Genomic DNA, 25,842 nt, shown 5'->3' with positions numbered 1-25,842 from the left:
TCTTAAAGATTCCACTAGGAAACTTTACCACAGTAAATGGAAGTGTTTTTCCATTTGGGCCTCACAGAGAAAGCTAGATCACTTTGACAGCCCCTGTTCCAGCGGTTTTGGATTTCTTGTCTAGCATTTTTCAGCAAGGAGCTAGTTCCTCCACGGTAAAAGTACAATTGGCAGCCATTACTAATTTTCATGTTGGTGAAGACAACATTGCCTTAGCCTCCTCTAGGCTGTGTAAGGCCTTTCTTAAAGGCACTTTTCTGTTGTGCCCTCCTGTCAAGGATTTAGTGCCTCCTTGGGACCTTACCTTTGTCTACAGACATTGGTGGCTCCCCCATTCGAGCCTTCAGCTTCGGTGGATTTAAAATTTTTATCCTGGAAGACAGCTTTCCTAGTCACCATTACATCTGCTAGGAGGGTTTCGGAGCTTCAGGCTCTATCCGCTGTTCCTCCGTATTTGGTCTTCCATAAGGATAGGGTCTCTCTCCATCTAATCCTTCCTTTTTACCCACAGTGGCATCTGAAGCAAACATAAACCAGTCCACTAATCTGCCTGTCTTCTTCCCTAACTTCCAAAATAAAGGAGAATACAAACTTCATTTGTTAGATGTTCATAGACAGCTTCGTTTTTATCTTCATAGAACAAAGTCTTTCTGTAAGACTGACCAGTTGTTTGTTTCCTTTTCTAAAGCATTTATGGGGAAAGCTATCTCTAAAGTTTCTTTGGCCAGATGCATTTCACAAGCCTATGAAGCAAAAGGTTTATCTCCTCCTGGTATCGTCAAGGCTCACTCTACCAGGTCCATGGCCATTTCTGCTGCTTTTTGGTCCAGGATTCCTTTGGATGACAGTTGCGCAGCAGCGACCTGGGCCAATTCACATACCTTCATCTCCCATTACAAATTATATCTGATTTCTAGGAGTAGAGCATTCTTTGGCTCTGCAGTGATCAGGAATATCCTTCCATAAGGGCCTCCCAGGATTGGAGTAGCTGGGGACTCTGTCCCACAGGTTGCAGATAAAATGAATTTAACTACTTCAGATAAAGAAGTTATGTACTCACCATAACGTTCCATCTGAGTAGTTATACTTCATTTTTCTGCAACATTCCCTCCCTCCGTCCCCCGGACCTTGCCCTGTTTATTCAGGTTTGGTTCATTGGGATGAGTTGCTCATGTGTTTAGTTGCAGCAAACTTGATCTGAGGGAAGGTAGGAGATAGTAGTGCATTATAGGTAAGGGGAGGAGCTCGGAGCATGGAGCAAATGCTAGAAAAAAAGTTGCTGGCTCGAATCCGATACGGATCTGTATACCCACAGGTTGCAGAAAAATGAAGTACAACTACTCAGATGGAACATTATGGTGAGTACATAACCTCTTTTTTTAGCTCTATTACTATCTTTTTAATTACCCAGTATGTTAGCATCTCGTATACCTCTCAACCTCTAATCACAAGAAATCTGGACAAAGCCTAAAATAATGGGGGGACAAAGCCCCAAAAATAGGGACAGATTTGAAATATTGCTCTTATAAACTGAGAAAGTTGTTAGAATAACAGGATTTGTGGTAGTATGTATTTTCTGATGGATAGGAAGTCTGAAACTCAAGTATATGCCATTATTCAGTGACTTCAATCCTCAGTGATTTGCCAGAAAACCACAAATGTTATGAGGAACAGACCAAAAATATAAGGCAAAAATTTGGACATTTTGCGAAAATCTGGACAGTTGAGAGATATGGCTTATCAGTAACTGTTCATGGATGTAAGCATAGACAACTGACTATGCTGGACCTAAAAGGTAGTCAAAAGCAGGTTCAGGAAAGGGACTGAAAAATTCAGGTGTAAATAAAACAAAGTATTATTTACACATAAGTGCGCCATTACAGAAATGGACCTGAATATAAACGGTACACATCCTTTCCTAATGGCTGTTTGATGAGAAAGCTGAGATCGCTGATTCATGGGGTCTGAAGTGAATATTATGTGCACATTCCCATTTATACAATTTTACCACTGTTGCAACTTTCAATTAACAAGCTTGTGTGTGTTTGTGTGTGATACTGTATGACCATCACAGTTTAAACAGTGGTGTTGTTTTTCCTCCCTTCCTGTATTTTATTTAATTATATTCAGTGTAAAATTTATATTGTCTGAGAGATGGGTTAGGTTAGATAAGAACATACACTGTTACAAAAGGCATTTGTTTCAAGTGCTTCAGTCAGCACCTAAGTGCATCCTCATAAGACCATAACATACACATACACATGTATTAATGCTTAAGCATGGCCACTTTAAATTTGACATAGATCTTTGTAAATGTATGTAATTAAGTGCCTGGACGTAGCAAAACTGTATACAGTATATATAACTTTTCTTAAAAATATTGCTCAGTAACCCCAAATTGATATTGGGTAACCGTTTGTAACCAACAGCAAAACCTCTGGGATAGGTGCACATAGAATGGAATGTTTTAGTCATGTAGCTGGCTGTAATTCAGTCATACCAGATGCACCTTGTGCAAGAAATCTGGACAAACACAAAAATAAAATGGGACAAAGGCTCAAAATCAGAGCTCAAGATCAGATACAAATTGCTATTATAAACTTTGAAAGTTGCTAGAATAGGTTTTGCATTAATATGCATTTTCTGAAGGGTATGAAGTCTGAAACTCAAATGTCTGTCATTATTTAGTGATTTCCGTCTTCAGTAATTTTCCAGAATCCCACACATTTTATGAGAAATAGGCCAAAAAAATGAGGAAAAATGTGGACAGTTGAGAGGTTTGGTACCAGAGCTTTTGGACTTTCAGTGGATAAAATAATGTCTTAATTGGACTTCACTATCATTAATTCAAAGAGTGACTAACTAAGGCATTTTTGGATCAGCAGTACATATGTCCAGTTCTGAGTGCATCATTTTTAATAAACGCAAAGTTATTTTAAGTTGCTACTCATGAAATAAACTAAATAAAATTTTGGATATGTTCTGATTTTCCAACAGTAGCATTATTTGCATGGGAGACAAACTAGAAAGTGTACTCTTTTTCTGAGGTAGAATAAACAAGTTTATTCTTAATTCATGTTTGCATAATATCCAAAAGTATACAGAAGAACATCTTCTTCATGAGATGCCAGTCTAGAATTTTGTTTCTGGCAGGAAGACACCACTGAGCATAGAACCCATGTCCCCTGTTCAATAAACTACCCATGATAGAAGTTGAATTTTAGGATATATGATGGTATGTTAAGACAGAAAACTGATCCTTAATGCTGACAGTGTGACATGTTTACTGCAGGTATGCGCCATGTAAATATCACTTGTGATGCCTGCCACTCACAAGGAATCTGGGGAATTCGCTGGAAATGCATGCAGTGCCACGATTATGATCTCTGCTCTAAATGCTACATGAGTGACGAGCACAACACCATGCACACTTTCTTCAGAATACCAACTCCAGCATCCCAGTGGTAAGTTTTCCACGTGTTCAAAGTTACAGAGATTAAGAGCTGAAAATCGGAAAGCAATTTTTTATTATTTTGTGCCTCCATTGCCTTCTGTCATAACTTTCTAGCCACTCTCACTTATTTCCATCTATTCTTCAGCACTCCCAGATTCGGAGTTTCTTTTCTAGATGTCTGGAGGCATGGAGCAATGTTTGTTCCACTGAGCCAGTGCAGGTGCATTGCTTTTATGCATGAAATGCAGCTGCAAGAGCAATGATGCATAATTTACATGTCATGAACACCTTGGGTGGGTTTCTGATCTGCAGAATCCCTATTCCAGACATTCTATAAAAGTAAACCATGAATCTTTGCTCATGGCATTGCTTTTCATTTAATGTTTTAGGCTATGGCTGCTCAAAGTGGGGATTATTCCCCTTTCATAGCCCGTTGTCAGTCTTACTACTCTTGAATAAAGTTACCATAAAGTTTTTCTACTGTGATTCAAATTAAAGCAGTTGTATAGTCTAACTTCATCCCATAATTTGCATTTTTTGCTGATTGATCCATTTTTATTAACTCCGCCTTTCATGCTTTTGTTTTTACGAGTTTATAATTCTTGCACTGTACCTCATAGGCTGCATCTGAAAAGTGCCTTCATCTTGCTGAGAAAGCAAATCCTTTTTTGTAAAATTGACACAAACAGAGTAGACTAGAGAACATATTGAGCTATGGTAAAGCGTCTGATGTATTATTTTTTGATGTCTATAATGAATGTTTTTAAGATATTTTATCTTGTTTTTGTGCCTGGCAACCACCTAATCTGTACTGCAACCATGCACATTCTATTCATTCCCCATCACCAGGGTGAGAACCAGTCATGATACAGATATTATTCCGGCAGCAATGAAGGATTTCCCATTTGCTGAACCTAATGCCTTTCCTTGCAGTTGATGTGAACAGTTTCAGATATGAGACCCTTCTGTGTCTTCCCTTGTGAATGTGCACATTTTCAGACATGCTTCATGAAGGATACTATGCAGACATGACTTGAAAGAGCCAAATCCCTAGCCCATATGCTGTATACTGTGCACCTCCTCCCGTCAGTAGGTGCTGACAATGCAGTGACCTAGATGGTCTCCATATTCCCATAGTGGGCAGTCAGTGTTAGCCACTGACTTTACATGGGCTGCCTTCTGCAATCAGCGGCACAAGGACAAAAAAAGATTTCATAACCACTGTTGCAATATGATAGTCAAGGGCAAGGAAATTGTCTACTCATGTTGCAAGGTCTGTCGCCAAATTCTAATTTTGAAGCTAAGTGCTTGCCTATATGATAAAATGAATGAAGGGCATGCTTGCCAAATGTAGTGGTATTATGCTTTTTAGTATTTAGTTTTAACCCATTTTTTGAGCACCAGTTATTGACACGTTTGAGTTCCAGTTTGAGCTTCTGCTTATCAGAGGAGGACTTGCAGATGACACTTTGCTTGTAGTTGCCTGCAAGCTTGGTTAGCCAGAGATCTTCATTTGTAATTTGGAGATCTGCAAAGCAAATACTGATTTGCAGGAGTACTAGCAGAGAACCCTGAGGAGCACTGCTGGTCACCTTCTTGTTTCATTAAGGACACACCAGCCACCCTCACTACATGGGTTCTGTCCACCAAACAATTTACTATCCACTTAACTATGTAGGGATTAATGTGAAACTCATTCCGCTTGTTTATTATGCTAGCTTGTGGTAGGATGTCAGAATCCTTATACAGATTGAGGTATGTTTTATGGACAGCAAGTCCACTGTTCATGGCTTGTGCTACTCTTTCATAGAAGTTGACCAGATTCATAAGGTAGGACCTACCCTTAACGAAGCTAAACTGCAGAGGGCAAGCCTTTTAAGATTTTTGATATCATAGTTAATTAGATCAGTTCTGATATATTCCATGGCTTTGTAGTTGTGACTAGTCAGTCAAGTTGCATCACAATAACTATGTGCCATACTTCTGAGATAAACCAGTAGTTAGGCTCGGGTAGAATAGTTGTAGGAGTGGTTCCCTAGGTCTTATTTTGCACTATTTGTTTGGAAGTTGGGGATTATTATTATTAGTCTCCATGGATGATGCATTTTTCATTTTGGAGAATACTTGTGTTTTTTGGTTATGATAGGGGGTTTGATATTCTGTGGGATATGTGGGGTTTGTATGGTTATTTTGAGGGGTGACTTGCACTGAATGTATTCGCTATCATGTTGGCTGCATCTACTGGCCCTGAGTATGTAGTGCCATTTTGGATAGGATATGAGCAATGTTGGGTGTTATTCCTTAGTTTCCTAATGTAGGTAAAGAAGGATTTGTAATTGTCTTTAGCTTCTTGATAATCTAAGTTCATGGGATGCATTTGTTTTTCTGATAGTATTATTTAGTTCTTTCAATAGATTTAGAATGTTAACCTTGGTTTGAGGGTTTTGTTTTTGTTTTGCTATATAGTTTACAAAGTTTTTTTCTTTTATTGTATTCTATGTTTATACATTTGGGCCACAAGGATGGTTTACTTTTAAATGTCCCACTTTGTTTGGAGCTGATAGGGACTGCCAGGCCAATGCATTTATCCAGGTGCACATAGAGTTTGTTTGCATAACTACTTGCTATGTCATTGCTTTGGATAATACAGTTAAACTTGAATTTAGAAACTTCATCTTACATTTGTAGAAGTTTTGCACATGTGATGCCTCTGAAGTTTGTGATATTGTATCTTAACTGTTTGGAGATTTTGAAGGAAAAGATACCCATTTGTGATCAGATTTAACTGGAGAAAGGAGTTTCTGTGGGATAGTTGATATTGCTGCCATGTTGGAAAGGGTGAGGTCAAAATAGTTTTTCCTCTAGTTGGTTTCCTGACAGTTTGGTAAAGGGTATTTTTGTTTATAACATCAAGAGCATTTTGGGTGCAACCTACAGTTGGAGCATAGGTATCCTAGGTTATCATTGTGTAGTTAAACTCTTGATAATGGAATTTCTCTGACTTAGAAGCTCATCTAGGAGATTTAGGAACCCACCATGGTTTTGTGGGAGCAAAGGGGGGGGGGGTCCTGTAACATTCTGCAGCCTGATAGTTGGTTGTATTTAATGTGATCTGGATTTAAATCATCTCAGTATTTTGGTATCTGCAGTTCTACCTGGAAGGGCAGTGGTTTTTAACAGGTACTCCACTCAGTCAAAGGATGTGGCAGGTGTAAAACCCTGGTATGGACAAAGTGTTTTCTGTATTTTTAAGCCAAGTTACTGTGGCAGCACACACGTGCATGTGATCCAAATGCAGCAGGACCTCAAGATCAGACAATGTGTTATTTGGATTCCTGTCATGAGTACTTCCACCTTTTTGTGGTCTGGTGCTTTTGGTGTATTTCTTTTGTTAGGCTGGGAGAATCAGTAGCTGAATTCTGCCTAAAAAAGGCACTGTGTGCAAAGGCATTAATCAGAATGAGGAACCCTTGGAATGAACGGGAGGAACCCGTGGAATGAACGGTGGAACTCATCTCATGCAAAGCACGAATGACTGTCTAGCATCTCCTCTTATGCCCACATATACAGGATACCCTTAAAATTTCACCAACTCTGCAACCACTTGTTGAAGCCAATCATCTTTTCTCTGTACTTTGACATCATTTGAGGAGAAGGAGCTATTCCACTCAAAATCAGGGTCTTTCCTGCATTTCTGACATGCATAGAGAACCCTGTCATGTCTACCTGCATATCTCTCTGGAGTTTGTGCCAGGTTGTTCATATCCACATGTAGCACTACCATGTAAAAGTCATATTTGTTTGGCTTAAGAGTCCTTTAGGGCATTTGATATGTTGGAAATCTTGGTTTCTGAAAGGCAACACACTGTCACCTTCTCTCTTCAGCCTTGTGAGTGTTGAATTGGTGTGTCTGACAATGGAGTCACCAGTTACTAGTACCCTTTTGTTAGGGGGTTGTCCAGGTGCATTAGATTTGGAGTAATTTACTGTTTGGTGACCCTTTACTGTGACAGTGTTGAGAGATATTGCAGTGTTTGACTTACACTGAGCCCTATATTCACTAGGTCTTGGTGACTCAGGCAGGGATTGTTTAATGGCATCTACATATGATAGTTTACTATGTTTTTGCATGAAATGCTGTGGTGGTGGTGGTGCATTTTGCCCACAGGTTGTGGTTGTGTTTGTGAGAAGCTGGCTGCTAATTTAGTTATGTACTTGCATCTCTCACATATAGATAGTGAGGAGCTTAGGCTGCATTGTACAATAATGATGACTAGACGGAAAACAAACAAACAAAAAACACAAAGAATCAGTTCCCATCATAGATGAATAAAAAATGTTATTAGAAATGACTGATACCTTTGACATCTGAGCAAGAATGTAAGGAGGATCTGAAAATTCCTGAGGTCCTGCACTTCAAAGCCCCCGGGCCTGTGGAAAATACGGCCCAGACTGCAGAATCCTTTATAAATGCATTCTATGAACACCTTCAGGACTGCATGGATCATGCAATCCCAAATAAAACCAAGACCCAATCCTCCAAAGGCAGACGACCTGTCTGGTGGACCCCAGCCATAAACAAACTATACAATAGAAGGAGGAAGCTACTACATGATAGAGCAAAATCCCAAAAAGGGAAGGCATCTCTGATCAGTATTAGCAAAAAACTAAGGGCACTCATAAAATCGTCGAAGGCCAGCTTCGAGAGAAAAATTGCACAGGACACTAAGAATAATCACAAGGCTTTCTTTAGTTATGTTAGGAACCTGGGTGGGAATTCCCAGATATGCTCAGAATTAGTCCAAAATTACAAAAAATACACTGATCCCACAGACATTGCCAACATCCTAGCTGACAGGTTCAGCGCAAACTTCTCCCTCCCCACCAAAAGGGCAAATATCTATCCCAGCAGAGTGCTGCCCCTGACATCTCAGATGCTCAGGTGGGAGCCGCCTCCAAAGCAAAAAAACAGCATCAATGGGACCAGACGGTGTCCCAGGCTGCATCCTACATGAACTCCAAGAAGAGCTAAACCCAAACATAAAACTACTGTTCAGTCTCAGCCTTACTACAGGATATGTACCCAAAGAGTGGCGTACAGCAACAGTGGTCCCTCTCCACAAAGGTGGTGCCTCAACGGACCCTGGAAACTATCGCCCCATAAGCCTGACTAGCTTGGTCTGCAAAGCTATGGAAAAGATCATCATGGACCTCATAAATAAAGATATTGGGGACCTACAGACACTGGATCCTACCCAGTTTGGCTTTGTTAAGGGCAGATCCTGCCTCTTAAACCTAGTTGACTTCTTTGAAACAGTCACCAAGGCCATTGACGAAGGGAAGGTGGTCCACACAGCCTATCTGGACCTCGCAAAAGCCTTCGATACAATACCCCACTCGGGCATTATAGATAAGCTCTCCAGCTTAATTATAAACCCCTATGTCACTAGATGGGTTGCAAACTGGCTCAAGGACAGAACCCACATGGTTAGAATTGCTGGAGCCATGTCAGACTCCAAACCAGTTACAAGTGGCGTCCCACAAGGCTCAGTCCTGGGACCTCTTTTGTTTGTTATATATTTCTCGGAGGTACAGGCCAGCACGGAAGGACTGTGGCTGACCAAGTTCGCAGATGACTGTAAACTGGGCGCCATAATCGACTCTCCAGCTGACACAAGCATCCTCCAAATGGGCCTCATAGAAACAGACAACTGGTGCCAGAGCCATGGCCTCAAGCTAAACGCCAAAAAGTGTATAGTCATCCCCTTTGGCAAAAACAAAGTGCCCACAAATTACCACATAGGTGGTAATCCATTAAGTACAGAAGAAGTAATTAGGGACCTGGGGACCCAAGTTGATAGCAATCTCTCATTTGACAACCACGTGGCCAAAGTGGTTAGAAAAACATTTTATATAGCCCACCTAATCATGAAGGGATTCACATCTAGATTAGGGAGGTCATCGTACCTCTTTACTCATCCCTCATCAGGCCCATAATTGAGTACAATGCCCCTTTGGGATGTACCTTACCAAACACCTGCAGCAACTGGAAAGACCCCAAAAGTACCTCACCAAGAGGATCAAAGGGCTCAAACAGATGCCATATGCTGCCCGGTTAAAGAAACTCCAGCTCTACTCAGTGGCATACCGCCTGCTCAGAGGTGACCTGTGCCTGACGTATAAGGCCATGTCCAACCCGGAATTAAGGGACATGCTGCACCTCAAAAAATCCAAATCCCATCGAGCTACACACTCGAGAGACTTGAACCTCAGCACTGAAATAAATAGGACATGCTGGAGGGACAGATTCATAACCCAGAGGCTCCCTTCACTCTGGAATAAAATCCCAGTCCAGTTTAGGCAGAGTCCCTCATTGACTCTTTTCAAGAGGAATCTTGATGAGTGGATGGGAGATTGTAGGTTTACCCCGGGTATCACTTCTGTGTCACTGTTAGACAGAGGCACAGTATACTAACCTCGAAAAAGGGCATAGCAAAATTAATTTAAAATGGGTGGCGAAAGCCAAACATACTCTGGCTAGGCTTATAAATGCCCTAGGGCAGATAGCCTAGTATGAACCTATGAACCTATGAACTCTGAATACTTAACAAAACCCCTGCAAGTGACCTCCTTTAAAAAGATTTACTTGTACAGTGCAAAGATTTTAACCTTTGGTAGTCACTGCAGACGATTGAGGCTGTGAGCTATTAACAGGCTACTTTCTGCAGTCCAGTCTTTGGTTACTTTGGTCTTTATTTGCCTAAGTGTACATTAACCAGGCAGTATTCCTGGGCTGAGTTTAAAGAAGGTCCAACAGGATCAGTGCTCTCTCCTGTTTAAAAATGTAAACAAGGAAATGAATAAATAGCAGCCTACAGTTAGCATAAATTACAGTAAACCAGTGAAAGATTAACTACAATGCTTTCCATGGACTGCCATAGAAGCTTGTGACTCATACAGCTGTCATTGTTGACAATATTGCTAGATGAGGAAAATGTACTTAGCTTGTTATGTCTTGACTATGCCATGTTAAAAGTACACAGATTTAATTGTGTGAAGATAAATAGACTTAAAAACGGAGTCACATTAGTATGGCAGGACCCAATGTGGCCATTTTAGGGCAAAATAAATTAAAATATATTAAGACACACTTACATTGATTCTGTTGGATTAGTATAGCACAGAATATCAAGACGTGATAATTTTTTTCAATTTTGGGTGGGCTTTTTCCTTTAAGTGTCATAAAGCCTTTGTAGCCTAGTACTGGTAGATTTTTAGTTCCAAACAAGCACGTGTAAAAAAGCAGAGGCAGGAAGCAGGTATTTTAATAAAATATTTAGGCTGTTTGTTTGAAAAGAACAAGCAGACTGCAGTCAACATAAACTTTCCTCCGTAGACGTCGGAGAGGAAATTCAGTTGACTGTATATTTACAGTATCTAGATGGCAAATGTAGCATTCTTGACTCTCTTCCTCATGCCTTTAAACAAACAAAATGAACATAGTAACTTGCATAAGTTTTATATTCTACTTTCATAGACGATTTTGCCATTCAGGTTCTCTAGCCCCATAGTCACAGGATCCCACATGGCTAAAACAAGGAGTCAGTCTAACTGCAGCTCATTTAACTGTCTGTCACTTTCTGTCCCTCACTGGTTGTAGTTCCCCTGGATGAAATCCATTTTAGTCTCATGAATTCTCTCTTCCTTTCTCTTTTTCGACGTTTCTCCACAGAATCTCTCAGTTTACAGATTCTTGTCCATATCGACATCATCATCATCATCATCTTATTGTTGTTCTCCTGCTTCTTCTTCATCTGGGATGCCCCCACAGTGCTGTTACTGCAGAACATCTATGTATCTGCCTCTGTACCTTTGCTGGGGCTTTTATGCAAGCTTACAGTCAGGCTCCTTCCTATCTCTCCCTAAGTCTGTTAACCCTTTCTTCTCTGCAGTCACAAGTGATCACTATATTCCCATCTAGTCCTTTTCCAATTTTGTGTTGCTCTGTCACATACCCTCCCCCAGTACATATCCAGGGAGTATAGTTGCCACTACAGACAGGCCATAGACGTAGTACTGATTGCATCAGTATAGCCTAGACTTAGATGACTTACAAAGGCTTCTGACTTCTTTACTGTGTGTAGGGGGATTCATGACCTTGTCCTCTCCAGGGACGTTTTGGCTTCTCAGATATTGACTGGTCACTGTAGAGCTCTACTCAGACTTTTGTCCATAGCAGAGTCTACTAATTGTCCCATCTAGGTGTAGTTTTCCACTTTCCGTTATACTGTTCTCTCTCTTTTTTTTTTTTTTTTAATTTCTCCAAGTCTTTTGGGTTTCTAATACCATGATGGGAATGGACCCCATTCCTAAGTGAAAGTATGATTAAAGTTCATGAAATTAGTATTGTTTTAATCTTTGATGGTAGCCAAAAGTGCTCTTTGTAGCACCCGCAATGTCTAGTAATGACTCCTTCTGCAATTCGTATGGAGTTACATGTATCGGTAATGTATCTAAATACGATTGTAGATTCTATTTTATAAGACCTGTTGCTCCTACTACTACTGGAACTATCTGGGTATCTCTCTTTAAACATTGCTGTTGTTTCTGTCTGCAAATCCTGATATTTTATGACTTTGTGTCTCTCTCTGTACGTAAGACATTGTAGTCACTGGGTGTAGCAATTTCAATGATTAATGCCACTTTTGTATTCTTTTCAAGGGCCACTATATGTGGTTTTCTAGCATCTATCTTTTGAACTGTTGGCATTGGGTGATCCCATGTGATGTAGAATTCATCATTTTCTATGATGCTTTGTGGCTCATGTTTCCAGTGTTTTCCACTTGCTTCAGTATTATAATGTTTGCACAATCCCCAGTGCAACAGTTTTGCCACATTATTATGCCTTTCAGTATACAGTCCTTCTGCCATAAGTATGTTACAACCAGCAACAGGGTGTGCAGCTGTTTCCAGTTCTGATTTACAAAACCTAAATTTGTCTGTTTTTCCTGCATGTTCAATGGACTTTGTAAACCAACGTGTATGTAGTCCACTGTCTTGGGCGGCCAATAATAACATTTCATCTTTTGGTTTTTAATTTGCCTCTCCTTAACCATTTCTGCATTTGATCCTGATCAACATAAGGTTTTTCCAGGAGTTTTCTATACTTGCAACTATATTTATGCATTTACCACATTTCTTGCCTCCACATCTGATCCTTCACCTTATATTCTTTCTTCTGTTTTTTGGCACATTCAGTTGCTGCCTAATTTTTATTTACTTCTGGTTTGATTTCCATTCCCACTTGATGCCGATATGCTTCTGCTAGACTAAACAGGGAAGTAATCTTAGATTTATTCTCCTCATGTTTCAAAACTTTCACAATGTTTGGGTCTTGAGGTCAGCAGATATGTACATGCAATCAATTTCAGGGAGGCCCGTATCTCCTTTGGAACGGAGAATATATAATCTTGGTATGCACTGATTTTATTTTTAAATCATTTGATAAGCATGGAGCATCCTTCTTGTTTTCCTGTGTAATCTATCTACCTTTTGGGGCCAGTCAGTCACTCCAAAACTGTAAGTTAGGACAGGAAAAGCAAATTGGTTTATAGCTTGAACTTTGTTCCTAGATGTCAATGCTGTTTTAAGGATTAATTCAAGTCTTCTAAAATATTCCTTAGTAAGTTGTTCATGTTTTATTCTTAATCCTTCATCAGTTCCCAAATATTTATACACTCCCTCTTGCTCAGGTTCTTTTGTATCACATTCTTGTCCCAAACTGATGTTTTCTTGGTGCTGCAGCTTTCCTGCTTTAAAGGTTGCTTTTGCACATTTATCAAGACCAAATGACACTCTTATGTCATCTGAAAAAGTTTTGACTACTTGCAATTGTGCTTTCAATTCCTCATCTGATGAGCTATACAGTTTTAAATAATCTACAAAGAGAAGATGAGAAATCTTTACTCTTTGTTGCTTTCTGGGAGCCAAATTATAATCATAACCTAATTTGTTAAGCAGACAGCTTAATGGGTTAAGGGTAAGGCAAAAGAGCAGCGGTGACAGAAAGTCACCCTGGAATTACCCCCCTTTGAATTTTTATCCCTGGAAGAATAATTTGTCCTTTATCCTGGCTTAACTGCAAAGTGGTTTGCCACTGTTTCATGGTTGCTGTGATGTAGTTTATCACTGTAGGGTGTATCTTGTACATTTTAAGCACTTTTTATCCATGAATGTGGGATACTGTCAACTGATTTTTTTGTAGTCTATCCATGCCATACTGTCTTCCCCGTTTTACAGTTCTCCACTATCACTTTAATTAACAACAAATGATTCTTTTTTCCATATGACTTTCTTTTTTTACCCTTTTGTTCTATTGCCATAATTGAGTTTTCTTCTAAATGACTATAAACTCTATTGGCATCAGTTCCAGTATATAGTTTATTTGTCATTGGAAAGCAAGTTATTTGTTTATAGTTTTTAGGGTAGCTTGCAGGTTCGTTCTTAAGTAGGAACATTATTTTTCCTGTTGTTAGTCAGACTGGTGTCTGTTTGGGTTGTGCATATAAATAGTTCTTACTCATGGCTGAATCTTTGTGCAGAGTTGTTAATATGTTTAGCCAGAGGTTACGTACTGCATCTGCACCTGGGGTTTTCCAATTAGAGGCTTTTCTTAACTTTGTTTCAATCTCTGTGACCGTTACTTCATCCCATTTCATATCTTGTACATTTGAACTTCTTATTCTTTCTTTTACGTCTTCTATCCATTTAGCATCTTCATGTTCCATAGGATCTTCATAGATATTTCTCCAGAATGTATCTCTTTCTTCTTTTATTGTTGGTCTTTCAATTCCTTTTACCTTGTTTCCCAATTCTCTGTAAAACCTTTTTGGATCACCAATAAATTGCTTAATTTGGACCTTTCCTTTATATTTATCTATGTATCTTCTAAATTTTTCTGCTTGTGCTAATATTTTTAGTATATTATTTGTTCATAGGTTCATAGGTAGGTACTAGGCTATCTGCCCGAGGGAATTTTTAAGCGTAGCCAGAGTGTGTCGGCTTTCGATGCCCCATTGATTAGTTAACTGAGCCTCTGTCAAGCAGAGCCAATGAAGTGATCCCAGGGGTGTATTTTCTGTTACCCATCCACTCGTCAAGGCTTCTCTTGAAGAGTGTTAGTGAGGGGCTCTGCCTCATGTAGTTAGAAATTTTGTTCCAATGCATGGGGAGTCTCTGTGACAGGAATCTATCCCTCCAGCATGTTCTATTTATTGTTGTTGCGAGGTTTAGCTCACTAGAGCACATGGCTCGCAGTGACTTGGATTTCTTTAGGTGGAGCATGTCCATCAATTCTGAGTTGGACATGGCTTTGTAAGTCAGGCAGAGATCACCTCTGAGTAAGCGATATGCCACTGAGTACAGCTGGTGTTTTTTCAGTCAGGCTGCATAGGACATATGTTTGAGGCCAGTAATCCTCTTGGTGAGGTGCTTTTGTGGTCTTTCCAGCTGTTGGAAGTGTCTTGTGAGGTACATCCCAAATGGGGCATTGTACTCTCTGATGGGTCTGATGAGTGACGAGTAGAGGGGCACTATAACCTCTTTATTTCTAGATGCGAACCCCTTAGTAATTAGATGGGCCACATAGAAGGATTTCCTAACTACTTTAGGTTAGGAAGTTAGGTTCACTTGTAATAGTGCATGATAAATCCTGATCTTTTATAATACTGTGCATTGCTTTTATTACATCTGTCTTTGAGCATTTTTGTTGATCTGTTCCCTCCTCTATAGTCTTCTAACAGTGACACTTCTAGTCTTAAGTGCTTTATAGTTTTCTCAGTTCAATACTTCCATGATGGCATTGGAGTTCTTCCCACCCTTTCCGTTACTACCCTGTGCTTTTGTAGTAGGACTTTGTTATTAATTTGCCTGCACAGTAATGTATCCTATTTACTTCTGTTGTACCGCATGAATCTCTGTGGACAGTCTTAATTACTGTGTTCATTTGTTTTGTCAAACTTCTAATGTCTTGAGTTTTGTTGACCTTCTGCAGTCTGTTTCTTTCACTGATCTTAATATGTCTATCCATCTCTATTAAATCAAGCAACTCTTCTCTTAGCTCATTTTTCTCAACTGAGGGCACATTCTTTGTTCTCTGTTTCCTGCGGACATTCTATAGAAAGTTGAATCTGAGGATGGAAGCAAGTCAAAAAGAACCAAAACCAACACTTTGGACTTGCCAGGAGAATCCAAATCAAGGTCAGAAACCACGAGAAGGTTACGTAATTTGGAGTCACAAATCTTTATTAAAATCCACAATAAAGCCAGACCAATATGTACATTTTCGACTAAAACCAAGTCCTCATCAGAATAAAGTTCAAGCACTAAATTGAACACTTAAATAGCCATTCAATTATGCAAATACATAATTACACCAATGAAATTCTGTCGTACAAAACAGGAATGTGAAAAATGATGATAAAACCGTAGCTTATAAAACATGTTTGAACCCAGCTAATCATAGTAAAAATGTGTTTATTAAATAAATAGCACACATTGTGAACAATAAAACTATTATAAAAATATTAAAAGTTTTTTTTTAAAAATTATTTTTAAAAAATATTATGCAGTGAAGGTAAAATAAATTAATTATTCACCAAGGATGAATCCCGAACCCCATCTTATGTTGCCATCATGTGCCCAACAAACTAAAATCATAATTTGGCTGCCCTTAACCTAAGAACTGAGGAAATAGAAATCATGTCATTTAAAGCCGGTGGCTTTGTGGATTCTAATATAATCTGCCAGTACAACTCCCTGTATTCAAGTTTGGCCTCCCACATGCCACCTCTTACTTCTTTTGGTATAATTTCCAGGACATAAAAAAGAAAGGTAGCTTGAGAGCAACTCAAAGTGGGTCTATACAAAGCATTTTTGCTGTTGTTTTTTTATTTCATACAAGTGTTCATAGATACGATTCCTTAACTTTCTCTCAGTTTTTCCAACATAAAAGGAGCTGCACAGTTTACATATAGCAATGTAAACCACCCCTTGGGTGTTACAGTTGGAAAAGCTGTCGCTGCATAATATTTTTTAAAAAGAATTTAAAAAAAAAAAAACTTTTAATATTTTTATAATAGTTTTATTGTTCACAATGTGTGCTATTTATTTAATAAACACATTTTTACTATGATTAGCTGGGTTCAAACATGTTTTATAAGCTACGGTTTTTATCATTTTTCACATTCCTGTTTTGTACGACAGAATTTCATTGGTGTAATTATGTATTTGCATAATTGAATGGCTATTTAAGTGTTCAATTTAGTGCTTGAACTTGTTTATTCTGATGAAGACTTGGTTTTAGTCGAAAATGTACATATTGGTCTGGCGTTATTGTGGATTTTAATAAAGATTTGTGACTCCAAATTACGTAACCTTCTCGTGGTTTCTGACATTGATTTGGATTCTCCTGGCAAGTCCAAAGTGTTGATTCTATAGAAAGTTCTCGAGTATCTTCCTGTGCCATGTTTTCTTCAGTTTTGTCCTGTTTCATTTGTTGCTCTTTCATATGGGAACTCACTGGCCTATCACTCCTCAATATTGACTGTGTCAGAGTTACCACAGTTTCCTGTTTTTTCCCTTGCTGTATAGCTCCAGCTGAACATTTGTACTGTTTTTTTGTGGGAGGCTCCAAAGTGTCTTCATATGTCAACTAATTTGATGCTTTCCGCTCCAGGCCCAGATGCAGTACCTAACTTATGGCTAAAAGTATTAACATCTTTACATGAAGATTTAGCTATGAGTAAGAACTATTTATATGCATACCATGAGCAGACACCAGCCCAGTTAACAGGAAAACGCATACTCCTACTTAAGAGTGAACCTGCAAACTATCCTAAAAACTGTAGACAAATAAGTTGCCTTCCGATGATGTATAAACTATACACTGGAATCGATGCCTATAGAGTTTATGAAAAAAGGGGAAGAATCTAAGTATGGCATGCAGAGACTACAAAAAAAACCCATTTGATAATATCCCTCATTCATGGATAAAAGAGTGCTTAAAATGTATAAAATACAACCGATACTGATCAATTACATTGAAAGGGACCATGAAACAGTCACAAACCACTTTGCAGTTAAGCCATGATAAAGGACAAATTATTATTCCAGGGATAAAAACTGAAAGGGGAATATTTCAGGGTGGCTCTGTCACTGCTGCCCTTTTGTCTTGCCCTTAACCTATTAAGCTGTCTACTTAACAGATTTAGGTCATGGCTACAATCTGGCTCCCCGAAAACAACAAAGTGTAAAGACTTCACATCTTCTTTTTGTAGGTGATTTAAAACTGTATAGTTCATCAGATGAAGCCCTAAAAGGTGTTGGGGTAGGTTTGACAGGAAAATAAGAAGGGTGCTTTATGCTTATCAAATGATTTATAAAAATCATTGCATACCAAGACTATATATTCCCCTTTCTGAAGGAGGTATGGGCCTCCTCAAAATCGATTACCTGTATAGATCTGCAGTCATGGGACTGCATACATATCTTCTGAACTCACAATGCCCAAACATAGTGAAAGTTTGAAACATGAGGAGAATACATCTAAGATGACTTTCCTGCTTAGTTTACAAGAAGCATATTGGCATTAAGCGGGAATGGAAATCAAACCAGACGTAGGTAAAAATCAGGCAACAACTGAATGTGCCAAAAAAACCCCAAAGAATATAAAGTGAAGGATCAGATAAGAAGGCAAGAAATGTGGAAAAATGAGTAAATATAGTTGCAAGTATAGAAAACTCTTTGAACAACTTCATGTTGATCAGGATCGAATGCATGAATGGTTAAGGAGAGGTGAATTTAAACCAAAAGACAAAAGGTTAATATTAGCAGCCCAAAGTAGTGGACTACGTACTTGTTGGTTTCCAAAGTCTATTGAACATGTGGGAGAAACAGACAAATGTAAGTTTTGTAGAACAGAATTGGAAAGTCTCCCATCTTGCTGTTGGTTGTAATATACAAAGGGCAAAAGGACTGTATACTGAAGGGCATAATAATGTGGTAAGAGTGTTGCACTGGGGATTGTGCACACATTATAATATTGAAGTAGATGAGAAACACTGGAAACATGAGCCACAAAGCATCATAGAAAATGATGATCTTTATATCACATAGGATCATCCATTAACAACAATTCAAAAAACAGATGCGAGAAAACCAGAGAAAAGAAGACAAAAGTAACATTGATTATTGAAGTTGCTACACCCAGTAACTACAGTTTCTTACATACAGAGAGACACAAAGTCATAAAATACCAGGATTTGCAGGCAGAAATGAGGGCAATGTGAAAGAAAGATACCCAGATGGTTCTAGTAGTAGTAGGAGCAACAGGTCTTATAAAAAGAATTTACAGTTGTATTATGTTACCGATACATGTAACTCCATACGATTTGCAGAAGTCATTACTGGGCACACTGCAGGTGCTGCGAAGAGCACTTTTGGCTAACATCAAAGACTGAAACAATACTAGTTTCATGAACTTTAATCATACCTTGACTTAGGAATGGGGTCCATTCCTGTCATGGTATTAGAAACCCAAAAGACTTGGAGAAATTAAAGAGAGTTGCAATATGCAGATGGTTTTCTTGTTATACTGAGTGCAGAGGATTCTGTTTACTTAATCCACACCTTACAGTCAGGAGGTAGGTTTTAGCCGTCTCTGACTGGTTAAATATAATCAGTCAATGAGTGTAACACCAGGCTTTGGCTATCAGTAAACATTGTGGACACTCCTTGGATTCTGGACCCTCAACCAGATTTACTGACACACATGTCGGGACAGTTCCACCCCTCTCTGATAACCCTCTGGTTGATAGCCTGGCTGCTCCACTTCCATCGTTAGTTAGGCTTCATAATTTTTCACTGGCAGTGGTTCACATCTTATCCTCTTCTCATAAACCATCTACTAGGAGGATTTATTCTAGCAAATGGAAGAGGTTTTCTATTTGGGTGCATACCCAAGGAATTGATCCTTACACAGCTCCAATTGCCTCAGTCTTGGAGTTTTTGTCTATGCTTTTCCATCAGGGTTCCGCATCAGCTACCATCAAAGTTCAATTGGCAGCGATCTCTAATTTTCATGTGGCTAATGAGCCTAGTCTCATGGCTCATAGACTCTGCAAGGCTTTCCTGAAGGGTACTCTGTTACTCCGTCCTCCGGTCTCCGAACCTATCATGCCCTGGGATCTCAATTTTGTTCTACAAGCCCTCACTTCACCACCTTTCGAGCCTGCAGCTACCTGTGAATTGAAATTCTTGTCCTGGAGAACAGCCTTCTTAATAGCAATCACTTCAGCAAGGTGAGTGTCAGAAATTCAGGCCCTTTCCATCAAACCTCCTTACTTAATCTTCCATAAGGACAGAGTTTCTCTTAGACCGAACCCTTCTTTCCTTCCCAAAGTGGCTTCTGTGTCTAATCTTAATCAATCCATTGAGTTGCCTGTATTCTTTTCTCATTTTTCAAATAATGTTTAATTTAAATTTCATCAACTGGATGTACACAGACAGTTACGTTTCTATCTGCACCGAACAAAAGTTATCCGGACGTCTGAGCAATTATTTGTCTTCTTTTCGATAAACAAAATTGGGTCCCTGGTCTCCAAACTCACCATTTCCAGATGGATATCTAGTTGCATCTCTTTCATTTACCACGCAGGAGGAAAATATCTGCCATTTCCGGTCAAGGCTCATTCTACTCGGGCTGTTTCTACATCCACAGCTTATCAAGCCAGATTGTCAATGGATGATATATGTGCTGCAGCTACTTGGGCTTCCCCTCACACATTTGTTTCTCATTACAAATTGGACGTGGTTTCCAGGGGCAGGTCGTCCTTTGGCTCCACAGTACTCAGGAGTATCTTCCTATGAGCCACCCAGGATGTAGGTGCTAGGGTCGCTGTCCCACAGGTAATAATGTAGGTGAGATAGGACTACATAACATCAAGAAGTTATGTACTCACCATAATGTTCGATGTATGTAATCCATTTCACCTCACATTCTTACTTACCCTCCCACCTTTCCCCCTTCTTGGAGGATCTGGAGGTTAGGTTGTTTTTTACAGAGTTCCCTTTACTTCAGCTTATTCTTTTTATCTGGATGTTGTGTATGCATGAGGTATGAATGACTAATGCAGCAAACTAGATCTGGGGATGTTGAGCAGTGCACCATGGGATACCTGCTTAGCCCAGCCAATGAAAGACTTCGAGCTAGAAAAGTTGGCTGAGTCGGAGCCGAACCCACGGGTAAGAATGTGAGGCGAGATGGACTACATACATCGAATGTTATGGTGAGTACATAACTTCTTTTTTTCTGACATTCTAAAATATTATTTCATGGAGAAAAGAATACATGCTTAAATTGTGATGTTACTTAAATTTTACTTGAATTGCTTGCCTTTAGTTTCTGTCCCTACAAGAAGTGTTCCTTTCAAATTATAGGTAGCAAACACCACAAATATAATTTCATCATCACAACTCTGCTGAAAGCAACTTTCAGTAAACCAAAAGGAAATCATTTTTCAGTGGACTTGTTCCCATCAACATATATATGGAACACCTCAATAGGTCAACACACCAGAATATCGACAGCAAGAAAGTCGACTGCAAAAGGTCGACATAGGCAAAAGGTCGACAGTTGTGCAAACTGATAAGCCTTTCCCTTTCTCTGGGGACTGTGTGAGATAGGAGTTAGTATATATAATTAGCAGAGTGTGTGTGCGGGAGGTGCATTTTGGTTGCACGGGCCTATATTATCTTGTCAAAAGATGTGTTCAGCAAACACGTCTTCATCAACAAGTAAACAACGAACTCTGTAATCCCCGAACGGCCAAATCAGCGACTTTTCCCAGGGGAAAAAAGCACTTGGCCTAATAAACAAAAAAACAAATATTCAAACCCTATATAGTGGAGGGTTGTGCCCCCACACCCCCCTAACTAAATATACTAACTGTGAGGTCGCAGTACAGTGGGGAAAAAGGCAAATTGCTGATGAAGGCCAAGCGCTTTTTTCCCCTGGGAAAAAAGTCGCTGATTTGGCCGTTCGTCAATTACAGAGTTAGCTGTTTACTTGTTGATGAAGATGTGTTTGCTGAACACGTCTTTCAACGAGTTAATATAGACCCGGGTGCACGCATGTTATTTTGTTTTTTGGTAGCTGCATGAGGTAAAGATTTTACTTGGCTGTGCGTAGTTTAGTCTTGGTGTTTACGGTGTTGACCTTTTGCAGTCTACTTTGTTGCTGTCAACATTGTGGTGTGTCGACCAATATATATATATATATATATATATATATATATATATATGTGTATATGTGTATATATATATATCTATATATATATATATATATATATATCTATATATACACACACTAGGTGTGTGTGTGTGTGTGTGTGTGTTTGTATATATTTATGTATATATGCATATATATGTGTATATATATATATATATATATATATATATATATATATATATATATTTTTTTTTTAACCCCGCATTTGCACAATAGTGGAGAAAGTGCAAAGTCAACTTTGCTGAAAGTAACTTTCAGTGGACTTTTTCTGATGAACTGAAATTGACAGAAAAAGTTCTTGACCAACTGTCAGGTTCCCCAAGCGTACCTCTCAACTTGAGAGATTAAAAATAGGTTCAGAAACTCTTGAAAAGTAGGCATATCCAGCCACAAATCTGGACACCTAAGTAGGATAAATTTTAAATATTGAATAGCACATAACTCTTCTCACTTCCCACAGGATTGTGGGAACTACTCAGAAACATAAATTTAAAAAAAGAAAAACTAAAAAAATAGATGCAACAGTGTAAGAATATTATCAAAAACTGTAAAATCTGTAGACTTTAATGAGTGATATTGCAAAAATCTACTGTATGAAGTAATTTATTTCTGCTTACAAAAAATAACGAAACAAAACGTGGGTTATCTTTCTTTCTGTTGGTTATGTAGGCTGGTCTGTTGTGTACAAAACAGCTTTAAAATCATGTGTGACAGTGAGGTGATCCAGAAGTTCATGCAAAGTGGTAATTCAAACCTGAAAATAGATACATACCTGTAAATATCTGTACATCACGAAAAGGGGTAAATCTAGCCTGAAAATATGTATGTACCTCCAAAATACATGCATTTGAGAGGTATGTTCCCAAGTAACACTGTTAGAATTTATACTTGCCTGCTATAGATATAGTTGATTTAATGATTCACATGCATGAATTAGTCTCTCATGTTACGTATTTAATGGTACTGTATATATTTATGTAAAAGGTTTAAGTTGCAGAGTGTGCTTGTGTATGAGGAAATGTTTATATATAGTGTACCTGAGCTGTAATTACTTGCCCGGTCGTAAGGAATATTTTTCTGTCTGGTTCTCCTCTGTAAATGGGCCTTGCCCAGGATGGCTAACCTGGTTAATAAGCTATACATAAATACAAAGAAAGCAAGGCAAACCACAGTTATGCATTTCTTCCTGCAGGCCTCCACTGAAAATGGGCTCTTTTAGGCCCAGTGGACTTTCCTGGTAAAGAAATGCAATAAATAAAATAAATAAATACATTTCAAATTGTTTTATCATGGTGTGGATGGGAGGAGAAATGGTGTAAGCATTATCCTGAAGGAATAGTATGCTAAGAGTGTTTTGGAGGTGAAAAGAGTGTCGGATAGAGTGATGTTTATGAAGCTGGAAATTGATGGTGTAATTATGAATGTTGGTGCATATGCTCCACAAGTTGGGTGTGCGATGGATGAGAAAGAAAAATTTTGGAGTTGGATGAAGTGGTGATGACTATACCCAAGGGTGAGAGACTGGTGATTGGAGCAGATTTCAATGGGCATGTTAGTGAAGGGAACAGAGGGGATGAGGAAGTGATGGGTAGGTATGGTGTTAAGCAAAGGAATGCAGAAGGTCAGATGGTAGTGGATTTTGTGAAAAGGATGGACATGGCTGTGATGAATACGTATTTTAACAAGAGGGAGGAGCATAGGGTGACATACAAGAGTGGTGGAAGATGCACACAGGTGGATTATATGTTATGTAGAAGGGCCAGTCTGAAGGAGATTGGAGACTGTAAAGTGGTGGCAGGGGAAAGTGTAGTTAGGCAGCATAGGATGGTGGTTTGTAGGATGACATTGGTGATCAAGAAGAGGAGGATGAGTGTGAGGGCAGCACCAAGGATCAAATGGTGGAAATTGAAAAAGGGTAATTGTGAGGTGATGTTCAGGGAAGAGTTAAGACAGACACTGGGTGGCAGTGAAGAGTTACCGAATAGTTGGGTAACTACAGCAGAACTAGTATGAGAGATGGCTAGAAAGGTGCTTGGTGTGACATCTGGAAACAGGAAGGAGGACAAGGAGACCTGGTGGTGGAATGAAGAAGTACAGGAGAGTATACAGAGAAAGAGGATGGCGAAGAAGAAGTGGGATTGTCAAAGAGATGAAGAAAGTAGACAAGGGTATAAGGAGATAAGGTGCATGGCAAAGAGAGAGGTGGCAAAAGCTAAGGATAAGGCGTATGAAGAGTTGTATGAAAGGTTGGACACTAAGGAGGGAGAAAAGGACCTGTACAGATTGGCTAGACAGAGGGACCAAGCTAGTAAAGATGTGTAGCAGGTAAGGGTGATAAAGGATAATGAGGGAAGCGTACTCACAAGCGAGGAGAGTGTGTTGAGCAGATGGAAAGAGTACTTTGAGGGGTTGATGAATGAAGAGAATGAGAAGGAGAGAAGGTTGGATGATGGGATAGTGAATCATGAAGTGCAGTGGATTAGCAAGGAGGAAGTAAGGATAGCTATGAAGAGGATGAAGAACGGAAAGGCTGTTGGTCCAGATGACATACCTGTGGAAGCATGGAGGTGTTTAGGTGAAATGGCAATGGAGTTTTTAACTAGATTGTTTAATGAAATCTTGGAAAGTGAGAGGATGCCTGAGGAATGGAGGAAAAAGTGTTTTGGTACCGATTTTTAAGAATAAGGGTTATGTGCAGAGCTGTAGTAACTACAGAGGGATTAAACTGATCAGTCATAGCATGAAGTTATGGGAAAGAGTAGTGGAAGCTAGGTTAAGAAGGGACGTGATGATTAGTGATCAGCAGTATGGTTTCATGCCAGGAAAGAGCACTACTCTGAGAGTGTTGATGGAGAAGTACAGAGAAGGTCAGGAGGAGTTGCATTGTGTCTTTGTGGATTTAGAGAAAGCATATGACAGGGTGCCTAGAGAGGATTTGTGGTATTGTATGAGGAAGTCGGGAGTGTCAGAGAAGTATGTAAGAGTTGTTCCTAATCCTGTCCATCCTCAAGTGGGTGTGATGAGGATGGACAGGATTAGGAAGAGGGGTTGGGAGGGTGGCCTAATGGTTAAGGTGTTTGCTTTACAAACACAAGGTGCAGGGTTTGAGTCTCACAAGGGATAATTGGCTAGGCTTAAAATGGCTTGCAAGGGCAGTTAGCTTAGTACTAACCTATGAAACCTATGAAACCTATGAGTGGTACAGGATATGTACGAGGGTAGTGTGACAGCAGTGAGGTCTGCAGTGGGAGTGACGGATGTGTTTAAGGTGGAGGTGGGATTACATCAAGGATCAGCTCTGAGCCCTTTCTTATTTGCAATGGTGATGGACAGGTTGACAGACGAGATCAGACAGGAGTCCCCGTGGACTATGATGTTTACAGATGACATTATGATCTGTAGTGAGTGTAGGGAACAAGTGGAGGAGACCCTGGAGAGGTGGAGATATGCTCTAGAGAGACGAGGAATGAAGTTCAGCAGGACTAAGACAGAATATATGTGTGTGAATGAGAGGTAGGATAGAGGAATGGTGAGGATGCAGGGAGTAGAGGTAGCGAAGGTGAATGAGTTTAAGTACTTGGGATCAACAGTTCAGAGTAATGGTGAGTGTGGAAGAGAGGTGAAGAAGAGAGTACAGGCAGGATGGAGTGGGTGGAGAAGAGTGTCAGGAGTGATTTGTGACAGACGAGTACCAGTAAGAGTGAAAGGGAAGGTCTACAAGAGGGTAGTGAGACCAGCTATGTTATATGGGTTGGAGACAGTGGCATTGACAAAAAGGCAGGAGTCAAAGCTTGACATGGCAGAGTTGAAGATGTTAAGATTTGCAGTGGGTGTGATAAGGATGGACAGGATTAGGAATAAGTATATTAGAGGGTCAGCCCAGGTTGGAAGGTTTGGAGACAAAGCCAGAGAGGCAAGATTACGTTGGTTTGGACATGTGCTGAGGAGGGATGCTGGGTATATTGGGAAAAAGATGCTAAGGATGAAGCTGCCAGGTAACAGGAAAAGAGGAAGGCCTAAGATAAGGTTTATGGATGTGGTG

At 39.6% G+C, this 25,842-nt stretch overlaps 1 protein-coding gene across 1 annotated transcript in view; it reads left to right on the top strand.

The window, feature by feature from the left end:
- LOC122815880 (E3 ubiquitin-protein ligase MIB2-like) overlaps positions 1–25,842 on the top strand; it is a 782,860-nt gene that overhangs the window by 103,919 nt on the left and 653,099 nt on the right. Inside the window, exon 2 of the mRNA XM_044088707.1 lies at positions 3,293–3,464. Within this exon, the coding sequence (XP_043944642.1) occupies positions 3,293–3,464 (172 nt within the window). The remainder of the gene's footprint in view (positions 1–3,292; positions 3,465–25,842) is intronic.

The sequence above is a fragment of the Protopterus annectens genome, chromosome 11.part0, assembly GCF_019279795.1.
Source record: "Protopterus annectens isolate FY-2018-M chromosome 11.part0, PAN1.0, whole genome shotgun sequence".
Taxonomy (NCBI): Eukaryota; Metazoa; Chordata; order Ceratodontiformes; family Protopteridae; genus Protopterus; species Protopterus annectens.
Note: the sequence above shows the minus strand (reverse complement) of the source record. Positions and strands in the feature narration are given on the sequence as shown.